Source organism: Lutra lutra, chromosome 6, assembly GCF_902655055.1.
Source record: "Lutra lutra chromosome 6, mLutLut1.2, whole genome shotgun sequence".
NCBI lineage: Eukaryota > Metazoa > Chordata > Mammalia > Carnivora > Mustelidae > Lutra > Lutra lutra.
Genome location: NC_062283.1, coordinates 95,298,691 through 95,311,693, shown reverse-complemented (window position 1 = coordinate 95,311,693; position 13,003 = coordinate 95,298,691). Strand labels below are relative to the sequence as shown.

Here is a 13,003-nt window from a genome sequence, read left to right as displayed (position 1 = left end):
AGAATGGTGGAAGAAAATATGAGTTTAAAAAAGTCATTTTCGAGAGAAGAAGAATTCTACTTCATTTCTGTATATGAGTGTTTACTGTCAATTTCATAAAATGTCTTTATAAATTATGATAGAGAATTCACACACCATTAGTCCACTTACATCTGAAGACAAACATTGTCACAGCCAGCTGATATGTTTGAAGAAATATTTCTGGAGCTTTGAGGGTTTAAAATAAGACTTCAGAAAACCTTTAACAATAGAAACATTCAGATTCAGGAAGAAGGAACTTGAAGGGGAAAGAAATGAATTCAGTAATATAACTAGAGCACCAGCCCCACCACAAATGGAGATGCTCTATGAGAAATGCCAACATCAAGATCTGCACGGAAAAGTCTGATCCATTTAAATGCAAGTGGTGCTTATTATCATTGCATTGAAAAACTCACGTTTCAGTTCCCTTTCCAAGGCAGACATCAAATGAGTTTAGAGAATGTTGGGTAAAAGACAGAAGAAGTATAAGAAAGGCTTACTTAAAAGAGGAGAGCAAAGATCCAAAGAATGCAGATGAAAAGAAAGAAAATTGGACAACCATTAATGTATTAATTCATTACTGTTCAATTCAAGAGTATACCGTTCAAAAATCCAATTTACATATATTTCTAGTTACTTTATCAAAAGCTGTGGGGTCAACTGCAGAAAATAACCTGTCCTAAGATGGTTTATGAGGAGGTTGTTAATTAAGATCACTATATAAATTCCAGAAAGGGGCAATGGACCCCCCCCAAAGCACACCTATGAAAAGGAAGCCATCCCTTCCAATATAGGAGAAGCCATGATCTCGGGCATGACAACAATGAGTTCACAAAAATCTATGTAACAAGAAGAGCTTTGGGTAACCTGCAGATGTCATTTTAAAATGAAAGTTTTTATGCATCAGTGAAATGCATAGGTGTATCAGTGACTTGCAAGCATTCCCAAATGGCCAATGACTATTGTTGAAGAGATGCGGATTTCAAATTGTGGGGTATTTTGCAAAATCATTAGGAATTGTATTTAAGACCAAGACAAATAGTAATTTCATACATCTTTAAACATGTCATCATTTTCATTCATGTATGAAATCTTTAAAATATATTTAGTTTGACATTTTTCCCATTTTGTGACATTTTTATAATAAGTTTCCTAAATGCCTACTTCTACTCATGCAAATATTAACACTATACTTCTCCCCAGTTTCTTATAATGGCCAGCAGCGTTCTGCACAATCTGATACCGCCTTTCTCTTTCCTCATCTCCTACCACTCTCCCTTTTGTGGACAGAGAAATTTACCCATTTCTTTCTGTTCCCCTACCATTCCCACCTCTTTCTTTCCCATCTGCATGGATGTGAGACCTGCGCAGCTGCAGGGATCCCACACTCGCAAGCTCCCTAAGTTTGGCTTAATGCACTGCTGTTGTCATCTTAGAAGTTATAAGACATTTCGAACAAGGAGTCCCACCTCTTCATAATACTCTGGGTACTTCAAATGACAGAGCTGGTGCTACCCCCTGCCCTCTCCTTGTGGAACAGGCTTCATTTTTTTATGTGCTCCAACCACACCAACCTCTTCCCCATCTCCAGACTTCTGTGTCTACTCTTTCTTCTCTGAAATATGTTTCTACTAGTTCTTCACACACCTGCCTCTTTCTCATCCTTCAATCTCAACTCAACTGTTAACTCCTTTGGCCGACTTTTCCCTGATTTCTTCATCTACAGTTCTTCCTCTAATCTTCTATCTTATTACCCATTTATTTCTAAGAGGCACCTACTATAATCTGTAATGATCTCATTTATTTGTTTCCTTGTTCCTTGTCACACATTCCCTCCTCCTAAATGGAAAGTAGCAGGAGGGACAGTAATCTTGTCTATCCTGGTAGTACACTGATGAATTAGAGCTGAGAACAGTGTCTAACACAAGGTAAGTGCTCAGTATATATTTGTTGAGTGAATAAATATGTTAATCAGAGTAATAAATGGTGCTTCATCAATTTTCTTGCAGGATTTTTTCCTCATTAAAGTTATTATGCACTATAGGCATTCATCTATCATAATTCCTCAGCATTTTCTAGAGATTTCTTCTTTCAATATATGGGGCACCTATTTAGTTAAGACACCCAAGATTGTGAGATTTATATGTATATGTCTTATAAAAATTGCTGTTTTTCTGTCAATTTATAATCCAAAAAGTAACTCAATTGCCTAAACCTAAAGAAAATGTACAGCTCTTTGAATAAATTTTGGTTCACTATTTGGAAGGAGCTAAAAATAGCTCTAGACAGCAAATGAAGATAACTTCAGAAAAAATAGCTTTAAATCAAAGGAACAATAAGAATGAGTATCCAATGCAGTGAAGCTATAATAAAATGGGGATATTAATCAAATGCGGTAGTAATGTAAAGTGGTATAAACATCTTTTGGAAATAAGTTGACCTGAAGAATTTGGTCCATAAAAATACTCCGATTCATTGACCAAGGTCATTTACTTTCAGTGTTTTATTCTATGGAAATGTAATTTATGCAGTATGGAGAAAGACCTATTTTCACAAAAATGAGTGTTGTTTATAATACCAGAAAATTTAAAATAAATATAAGTATCCAGATAAATTTGAGGGAGTGGCAAGATAAATTTAATTCACTTGATTAAATATTCTGTAACTAGGAAAATTACAAGGTGTGACAAAGGGGAGAGCATTTACTATACCACATGTTCAGTGATTAGAGCAGGATCAAAATAACATAAATATAAGAATAAATCTAATCTGAACAAAATCAGAGATTTGATTTATTTTAATTGGATTCAGAAGCTAGATTTATGAATTTTTTACTTTCTCTGTTTTCTACTTTTTTGCTAATTTAAATATATTTAATTATGAAAATATATTTTAAATGTGTCTAAAAGAGATATGATTTCTTACACGTAGTATCATTTTCAAAGCAGGCCAGTATGAGCTCTTATAGAGAGTTTGCTACTAAGAAAGTTAAGTCTAAAATCAAAACACAGAAGTAAACAAAATGTAATCCATAAATTTTTCTGAAAAAAGTATAATGTTAATGAATTCAACATAGATGTATTTGTTTAAAAGAAAACAAAAACACACCAAAAAATTTAGTTAAGCCATCTAAAAGTGATTTTTTTCCATAAAAAATAGTAAAATAATAAAAATAATAAATAAATAGAATAATAAAAATAATTTAAAAACTCTAAATATACTGAATAAATTTGATTTTCGTTAATTCAAAAACTATATGCCATTTAAAAAACAAACAAAAAGGGTGCCTTGGTGGCTCAGTTGGTTAAGCATCCAACTCTTGATTTTGGTTCAGGTCATGTTCTCAGGGTCATGAGATTGAGCCTGGAGTCAGGCTCCCCATTGGGCATGGAGCCTGCTTAAAATTCTCCCTCTCCCTCTGTTCCCTTCCTCCCAAACAAACAAAAAAAAAACAAGCAGACAAACAAGAAGTGACCCAGTACTCACAGGTATACAATATTCCACCATTGGGTAATGTAATTTGTGACCTTTTGCTGTTCGACCCGAAAAAAAGCAACTCTGGCAGACATCATAGTTAAAATGCTTTAGGCTTCTATACCTAGAGAGAAAAAAAGAAAATTGATTAGCTTGCATGCCTATTATTTAGTCCAAATCATTCATTTGTGGTAAGGAATGCCATTCATCCAAATCATGATGGAAATAAAAGGTAGACTTGGCCACAAAATGTGGAATTTTCTTAGTATCTTAGCTCCAAATGAAGGCCAAGAGAATCTTGGATTTCACAAGGGAAATTAATGAACCCACCTCCCAAGTGGAAAAAAAAAAAATTGGAGTTCAAGTCTCTAAAGCATGTTCCCATCGATTACAATATTGTGAGAAGACAAATATCCACATCAAAAGATTTTCTGTAATGTGTGAAAGGGAATGCAAATGGCCAAGAAGGAGAGTCGTGTTTATTAGCTTGACACATCAAATTTTTAAGAAGCAATTACACCACCAATAAGAAATGAATTTCAAAATTCCCTGATATAAAGCTTCCTCTAGTGAGGGGAACAGCAGGGTTAATCAACTTAACAACAATCGTGGGCAGAAGTAGCACAAAGTGATCAGGTTACTTCTCATTAATTAAATGTCACTTTCTGCTTACTATGTTTGACCCCAGAGGCCTTGCAACATCACCCAATTCCATCAGGGCCATATATGTATAATGAGTCAATTATCATGCATGAACATTTCTGGGATCTATGTAAATAGAAATTCAGAAAAATCTCTGCTTCTGGAGCAGAGTGGTATAAATAACAATAGTAGAATAAAATAAGCTTCATGGAGAAGCTATAAGAAGGAATGTCATTTTCAGACAGATGGAATATGTTAAGCATCCCATTTATGGGGGACACAAACCCCCAGTGAAAATCAGGGGGAAGGGATGATGGATATACGTTGAAATTGCAACAACAGATCAGAAAACAGTCTCCTGCCACCACTGGCAACAGATCATCTCACCTGAACCCAACAATGGGACATTCCTTACAGATGTTACATTTAGCCTGGTGCTTTGCAGTCTCGGCCGCTGCCACTCGATGTAAAACAGGCAGCCAAACCATGGACTGTGGTTCCAGACGCATCCAGTCTATAAATTCTTTCACACTTATCTCTGGCTTATTGTTATTCTGGTAAAGAAACACATGTATTCAAAGTGAAGAAAAGCTCTTCATTTAAATTGCAGCAGGTGTTGCTTTATAATCTTCTGAAAATCTCTACAAAGTGAAAGTTCTAGAACTCTTTCCAGGTGAGTTAAAAATCACAAAATATTTAAGGTTCTTCATGGAGAGAAAATTTTAGAATTTAAAATTAGAAAAAGCAGAAATTATCCTATAGGAAGAAGAAAAAAATTCCAATACCTTAACAGACTCAGATTAAAACAAACAAATAAAAAACCCAAACCGTATGATTCTAGGTACTATTCTCACATAAATATTTTAAGCCTATAAAACTCATTCACCAAAGACAGTATAAATTTGAGAAAGTAAAGACTCACTGGTAACTTCCCAAACTTGAAGGTCATGATAGTTGCTAAATAAAAAATGTTACTTCTGTGTCCTGCTCCACCTGTTACAACATCACACTGGGAATAAATTACTGTGAGTATACTTGGCAACATTTCCAAATTTATTGTGATTAATTGCATTAAATGTCTTAGTCTCTCTTTAGAACCTCATACTGACTAATTTTCACATGTGCAAAGTTAAATTTGTAACAACATCCTTCTCCCACTTTTGTCAAGGTCACCCTATGAGCCAGTACATGGGAGAATCATATTTAGAATGCTCATTTGGTATTTTTTTTGTATCTCTAAAACACGTAAAAGGGCCATTACAAAATGTAATAACTCATAACATCAATTCTTCTTAAAGAGATGGCATGAGCATTTTTTTTTTTCCTCAGCAATAATAAATCACTGAAAATGCTCTGGCAAAATATCTGTAGCCCTTTCCTTTATGCATAACGTGTAACGCCAGCAGTAACTTTTCTGGAACGCTTTTATATACAGCAAGCATTAAAAAGAATTTTGGGGTTTGTACAGAAGAAACAACACTAATAAATCAATTAGGTGACTCCATATGTAGTTACACTTTCGTGAGCATCACAGGAAGACAGAGGGGTTTCAGTAGAAGACAGACAGTGGGAGCACACAACCTCACCTGAAGGGCTCAGAGAAGGATTTTCAGAGAATGTGAGATTTAAGCAAAGATCAAAAGAAAGAATAAGGATCAGCAATGAGAATAGAGCTTGTAGGTAAAGGGTAGGAAAGACTATTCTAAACAGAGGGCACATGCCCAAAGGGGCTGGGGCAGGAATGAAGGAAGCCAAACTGTAGCTGGAAAGCAGACAGCAAAGGTGGCCAAACCACAGGAATGGAAAAGCGCATTTCAGAGATGTGGGGTTTTCATGAGAGACTGTGGACTCTGGAAACAAACTGAGGATTTTGGAGGGGAGGGGGGCAAGGGGATGGGGGAAGCCCGGTGATGGGCATTAAGGAGGGTACGTGTTGCATGGAGCACTGGGTGTTATACACAATGAATCATAGAACATTACATCAAAAACTAATGATGTACTGTATGGTGGCTAACATAACAGAATAAAAAAATAAATAAGATGTGGGGTTTTATCCACTGACAAGTAGTAAGTCTCCTTGAGGAGGCTGCTGTTCCTTGAACCAAATGTGCTTGAAGAAATAAAACAAAAATGTATTGGAATGGTACCAAGGTCTCCTACCATTTGGTTCCCCATTCCAATTCTCGGAACATCCTCCACACCACTCCTGACACGTTCTACGAGTCAGCGATCCTTCGCATTTACCTGTTGGAAGCAGCTGCGAACACTGGGTTCGATATTACTGCCCCCGAACGCTGCTACTTCCCCCAGCTGCCGGGGAATCTGGATGGCGTCATGAAGTAACAGGCCAAGCTGCCTCTGGTCACACATTTCTGTGGGCCCCGCCACTTCCTTAAAGAGATCTACAAGGAAGAGAACCACAAGGTTAATTTCCATCTGCTGAGACTATGCTTTTATGTAAACCACACCCTTGGTTTTGTCAAGTGAATGATGTAGACAAAAAAAAAAAAAAAAAATCATGTGGACATGAATCACATTAGTTATCTAGGGAGAAATTTCATGTCAAAATGATCCAGTTTCTTATAGAAATGAATACTTTTTGGAAAGGAATTTCCAAGTTCTAATAAATTAAAAAATCACACAAATTTTCAATGCTTTTCATGTGAAGTTTTATAAGAACAGAACAAAGGGGAGTAAATATTTATTTGATCTTGAAAACCATTTTCAAACAATATCTGGTAAATGGATATCAAAGTTTATAATTTTGGTTTTTTTTTAAGATTTTATTTATTTATTTGGCAGAGAAAGATCACAAGTGGGCAGAGAGGCAGGCAGAGAGAGGGAAGCAGGCTCCCCGCTGAGCAGATAGCCCAATGCAGGGCTCGATCCCAGGACCCCAGGATCACGACTCGAGCCAAAGGCAGAGGCTTAACCCACTGAGCCAACCAGGCACCCCTCATTTTGGTTTATTTTTAAGGAAAATAATGCTACATCAAATAGTGCCAAGAGTGAATTTTCAAACAACTGAACCAAGCTCAGTGATAGTGACATAGTAACTATAACGAAATGTAACTTTAACTATAAGCATACATAGAAGAAGCAAATCCAAGTTAGATAAATTTAATTTTCATGATCATTTGTTCACTTAGATTTGGTTAGAGTTCCATTTGTTTCTTTTTCTTTTTTTTCTTCCCTTTTTTAAAAAATGTGAGTACAGGTGACACAATGTTACATTAGTTGCAGGTGTACAGCATAGTGACTCAACATTTCTATACATTGTGCTATGCTCACAAGTATAGTTAACCATCTGTCACCATACAATGCTGTTACAATACGACTGACTACATAAGCTCTGCTGTACCTTGTATTACTGATTTACTCATTCCATAACCAGAAACCTGCATCTCCCCTCTCCCCTTCACTCATTTTGCTCATGTCCTTACCCCTCTTCCCTTTGTTAAAAATAACACTATCGAAGCCACAGAATATTTATCCAGGACTCTTAGGATGCTCATTCTAAACCCATTCCTAGGAAGTAACCTCCTAGGTAATAATGCTTTACACAGAAAATGCTTTACACATTTCAGTGACATCAATCATGCCAAACTTTCCTCTTTTGAGGAAGCCAACTATACTACTAATCCACAGTTAAGGTAAAACTACATGCAAAACACAAAAGAAAACATTCCTTAACACTTTGACATACTTCCGGATTCTGACAAAAGTTCATATTTTCATATAATAGTCAGAAACAAAAAGGTCTATCAGGAGGTAGGGACAGGTCACAATCTAAAACTCAAGTTCTAACAAATCGGCACAGAAGAAAGACAAACGGCCATTCTGAAGGATCTTTGTCAATGAGGAAGCCACTCGGCTATAGGCAAGAAGGTCCAGGGGTTGTTAGAAACTAATCAAGGGATATTCTTAAGAAGGCACGAAGAGTGAGGGAGATGTCCCCAGGGTAAGACACGGACATTAGCCATTGCAAAATCAATGTGCTGATGGTACCAGCTGATCCAGAATGGCACTTCTGACACTGAGTTTGGAGAGCAAATTGTCTTCAGTATTAATCTAACAAAGGAAATAATAATGAGGAAGTGTTCTGATATCACTGGAGAAATCAAAACTATAATCAGAGTTGCTAAGGACCTCACAATAAGAAATAAAACCAAACCCCAGAACATTTCCAGAATCGCAACATTCACAGGAAAGATTTAAAGATTTTAAACCCAAGAGATGTCTTATTTAACTAAGTACTAAAATGGCATACTTCATGGATTAAGGTAAATATCAGAAATTTTTATTGCAGGGCCTCTACTTTCTTTGCCATCACCTAAAAGTTTAATGTGAAACAATACAGAGGACTAAATCTGATGACATTTGTAGAAAGAATTTCCACTGTATGATCGGTGTGTATCAGTACGCTGAAATAATGTTCTGAAAGATTATACATTTCAGAAATATGTTTGAAGGTATGTGTACAGATAAAAGAAATCTTTATATACTGTATTGTGTAGAATCTAGTTTTTGCTCTTTATCTACAGTCACTGTGTTGTAACTCTTTTGGTCTCAGGTTACTCTCTGATAATCAGCTTGTAAAGAAAGGGAGGAGGAATCATTGATCTAGGAAAGCAGATCATGCTTACATTTTAAGATTCATGATAAACCATGAGAATGAATTCACATTTGTTTCAGAATAAGATGAGCACCGTGATATAACTGTTACTTTTAAGGAACCCTTAATTCTTCCAGGAGCACACAAAAACCCCAAACTATAAATAATTTTTAAAAAAGTCCTTTTCTTATAGTGCTACAGTGATGTTTTCATTAACATTTTCCTCCCCGACACATTATAAAAAAATAAACATTTTAGCTTTGGAAAGGATTATCTTTCAACAATTACAATGCTGAAGATGATTAAAGTTTTGGATAAATAAAGGACCACCTAATGAAAGCCTTCTACAAAGCTTTTTTTTTTTTCCTGCATGATTTACTAGGTTCTGACTCCATCAAGGTACCTCACCTCCTGATCTTACCACAATCAGCTTTTTTTTCACACAAATCCCACATCTCTTTTCACTGACATCCTTGTCAAACCATTTAAGAAAAATAAGCCATCACGATCTAGACCTGAAATTCACAGGCAAATCACTCACAGACATCCCAGAAAACAAAAGGTTTTGAAAAAACATGTGTATGTTCACAGAAGATGCAAAACTTAACCTAGTTTATAGGACCTGTGATCAAACATCGCCTTATTTTGGGTTACCTCAACTTTCATGAAATATCCCTCCAGAATGTATAATAGATTCAGTGAAGAATCATCAGGGATATGCATGGCAGATCAAGTCACCCACACTTTATGGACAAAATTAAATCAGAAAAACTTCCCAGTAGTTAAGTTTGGAGCCACAACAGCAAGTGTTACCATTGATTGAAGAGCTGTGATTTTTAGGTACTTTTCCCGTATTATCTCTATTTGCTTTCAAAGCAAGGACTGTTAGTGTCATTCTTCAGCTGAAGGAAATCCATTTCATTTCAGCTTTCTGAAATGTGAAATGGGAGTCACATCACCGCTTAGCTGGCGGTCTTCTGTGGGATCAGGTAACCAGCACAAAGTCAGTCCCTCAGCCACTAAGTGGCAAAGCTGAGACTTGAAGACAGGTATCCTTGGCTCCCGAGCCCATCCCTTTCAAAATGCCAACACGCCTGCTCCTCATTAACTGACAGCTAAAAGGATACCACGGATTTATTTGGTGAATAAAAACAAATTTTTAAATTATCTCACTTGACAAAATATAATTATTTGCCAATGTCTGTCAGAGTTCTAGTCCCATCTAGTTTTTTTTTGGGGGGGTGTTCTTGTTTTCGTTTTTGTTTTGGTATTTAGAAGTACACAAGGTTCCAACATAAAGAACAGTATGAAGGTTCTAGTCCATCTTAATTTTTTTTTCAAGCACTGGAAGTACAGAGAGACAGAAACTTTGGCTTTACATTCAGAACAATCTATGATCTAAGTCTACCCTCATAATTTATTGTGTCTGCAGCCACTGACCAGATTTTTAATCCACCTCAGAATTCATTTTTTTTAAGCTGGAAAACAGAAGTCACAATGCCTACATTCTGAGGTGATTCTTCTAAGGCTCGAATGAGATACAAGTGCAGTTGCTTCAAACTCCAACAAGCACCTCACCTCATTTCACACAAATCCGTGTCACTTCTCACTGACACCCTTTGTCTAGCCTGGGACGTGTGTAGTAAGGGGCAAAAAGAATGGAAAGTGTTATTACAAGCAAATCATATAAAGGAAGCCCCCAATCAATTATTATTATTACTAAAAACACTACTGCACAGGAAAGGTCTTACATACATCTGTATTTTTCTTCTAAGAGACCTTTGGAGAGAGACATCAATCCAATCTTCAGACTCTGCACTCTTATCTTTCCAGTTCGACCCCTGTAATTATAAGAATCCCAATGTGTTAGATGCAATTAAAGCTGTACACAGGACACTAATGATCTCTGAATACCTATTTTCTTCAGGTAAACTATTAGAAAATGATTGCATCTTAAAGAGGCAACTTTTCTATTCCCTTTTAAAAATTAATTTTAAACTCATACCATAATTTCATGACATGGTTTAACAGCATGCTTGACCCAGAGTATATAGCCCAAAGTCACTTACATGGAACACAGGAACTAGGAAGAACAAGTAAAAGTGAAAGTAAAATGATAATTACAAAGCTAAAAAGATATTTTTAGAAATAGTATGAATTAAAATCTGTTAATGATTACAAATGCAAGATTTAAAATGTATAGCTAAGATATAATATGTATGTTGCTTAATATAGCAAGAAATGTATAATAAAATCAAATGTACAAAAACTAGAAAATCAAGTATAACAAGGGGTAATAACTTGCTAGATATTTAAAAACCTGTTGTCTTCATTGATTTTGGTCTCTGTCAATTCAGTTTTTTAAAATTATTACTGTAATTATAATGGTCGGTGATCCTAAAAAGACAGGTATGACATCCCTATTTGGAGAAGTCTCAAATTATTATTATTTTTTAATTTAATTTAAATTTTATTATTATTATTTTTAAACATATATTTTATCCCCAGGGGTACAGGTCTGTGAATTGCCAGGTTTACACATTTCACAGCACTCACCATAGCACATACCCTCCCCAATGTCCATAACCCCAACCCCCTCTCCCAACCCTCCTCCCCCCATCAACCCTCAGTTTGTTTTGTGAGATTAAGAGTCACTTATGGTTTGTCTCCCTCCCAATCCCATCTTGTTTCATTTACTCTTCTCCTACCCCTTAATCCCCCATGTTGCATCTTCTCTCCCTCATATCAGGGAGATCATATGATAGTTGTCTTTCTCCGATTGACTTATTTCGCTAAGCTTGATACCCTCTAGTTCCATCCACATCATTGCAAATGGCAAGATTTCATTTCTTTTGATGGCTGCATAGTATTCCATTGTGTATATATACCACATCTTCTTGATCCATTCGTCTGTTGATGGACATCTAGGTTCTTTCCATAGTTTGGCTATTGTAGACATTGCTGCTATAAACATTCGGGTGCACGTGCCCCTTCGAATCACTACGTTTATATCTTTAGGATAAATACCCAGCAGTGCAATTGCTGGGTCATAGGGTAGTTCTATTTTCAACATTTTGAGGAACCTCCATGCTGTTTTCCAGAGTGGTTGCACCAACTTGCATTCCCACCAACAGTGTAGGAGGGTTCCCCTTTCTCCGCATCCTCGCCAGCATCTGTCATTTCCTCAAATTATAATTAAATACAAAATGTATTAATTAGTCAACACTAGGAAATAGCTTTGTTCTATGCCAATGAGAAACTGTAAGTTGACTAGAAGAAAATTTTTAACTTTAAAAGCATCTCTATGCTTGTCTTTATTCTTGTCATTTATCAAAGAGTTTCTGAGTTGCCTACCAAATGTACCAATGTAATAGAGCCTGGGGCTGAAGAATGGGAAATGCAGAAATGACAAAAATGGGTAACATGATCCTTGCTATGGAATAACACACAATCCAGAAAAAAAGTCTTTATCATCTTTATTATTTCATATTCAGGATTTGCTTTCAGTTTTGGTTTTTAACATTAATTTTTCTCAAGCTATGTTTTTAATACACAAGTACAGTATACTCAAGACCTATTAACTAAATGTCTATGTAACTTTATCATTATATACAATTTAGTAATTCATGCTATCTAAAAAACAGATAAATATTTATATCATTTAATTTTAATTTTAGGTGGTCTTATTGTCAAACTGTGTTTATATCTTGTTCTTATTGATATTCCTACTATGAATACTAATTGATACCTTCTATTCTCAAATTATAAATACTCAGGTAAGTTTCTGTGTATATACCATGACATATAAAGTATAAGTAAAAAAGAAAAACATGCTGAGAGATCAGTGAAATGTATTTTCAAAACAGTCCCTCAATAGTCTAGAGTTTATTATAACCTATATTAAATCATATACAATAAACTTACTAAAAACCCTTCATAGGCATGTGTACAACATTCAGAAGTGACCTGTGGAATAACTAATACTTAAATTTTCAAACAGATATAGCCATTATAAGCAGAAATCTAAGTTAACGTACTCATTCCAGTTTCTTGCCATTATAGAAATACTTCCAAATTAACCTTAAATTGAGCCATGTTATAAATTGTGTTTCTAGTTCACATTTTTTTTAGGTGTTTCCTAATTAACACCCCAAAATACACTACATCTGTTTTCTTCCCTCCAAAAATTTGGAAATTTTATTCTCTGGATAATCAGACAATAGATCTGCAGAGGAAAAAGGCTGGTGAGTA

General features: G+C 35.6%; 1 protein-coding gene across 5 annotated transcripts in view; it reads right to left on the bottom strand.

Annotated features, from left to right (window-relative positions):
- The window catches only part of UTRN (utrophin), a 513,165-nt gene that overhangs the window by 42,926 nt on the left and 457,236 nt on the right, over positions 1 to 13,003 (bottom strand). For all 5 annotated transcript variants that reach the window (XM_047733710.1, XM_047733711.1, XM_047733712.1 and 2 more), the window contains 4 exons: positions 10,508 to 10,593; positions 6,382 to 6,539; positions 4,525 to 4,691; positions 3,508 to 3,619 (listed from right to left, as the gene is read on the bottom strand). In XM_047733710.1, coding sequence (XP_047589666.1) covers positions 3,508 to 3,619; positions 4,525 to 4,691; positions 6,382 to 6,539; positions 10,508 to 10,593 — 523 coding nt within the window. The remainder of the gene's footprint in view (positions 1 to 3,507; positions 3,620 to 4,524; positions 4,692 to 6,381; positions 6,540 to 10,507; positions 10,594 to 13,003) is intronic.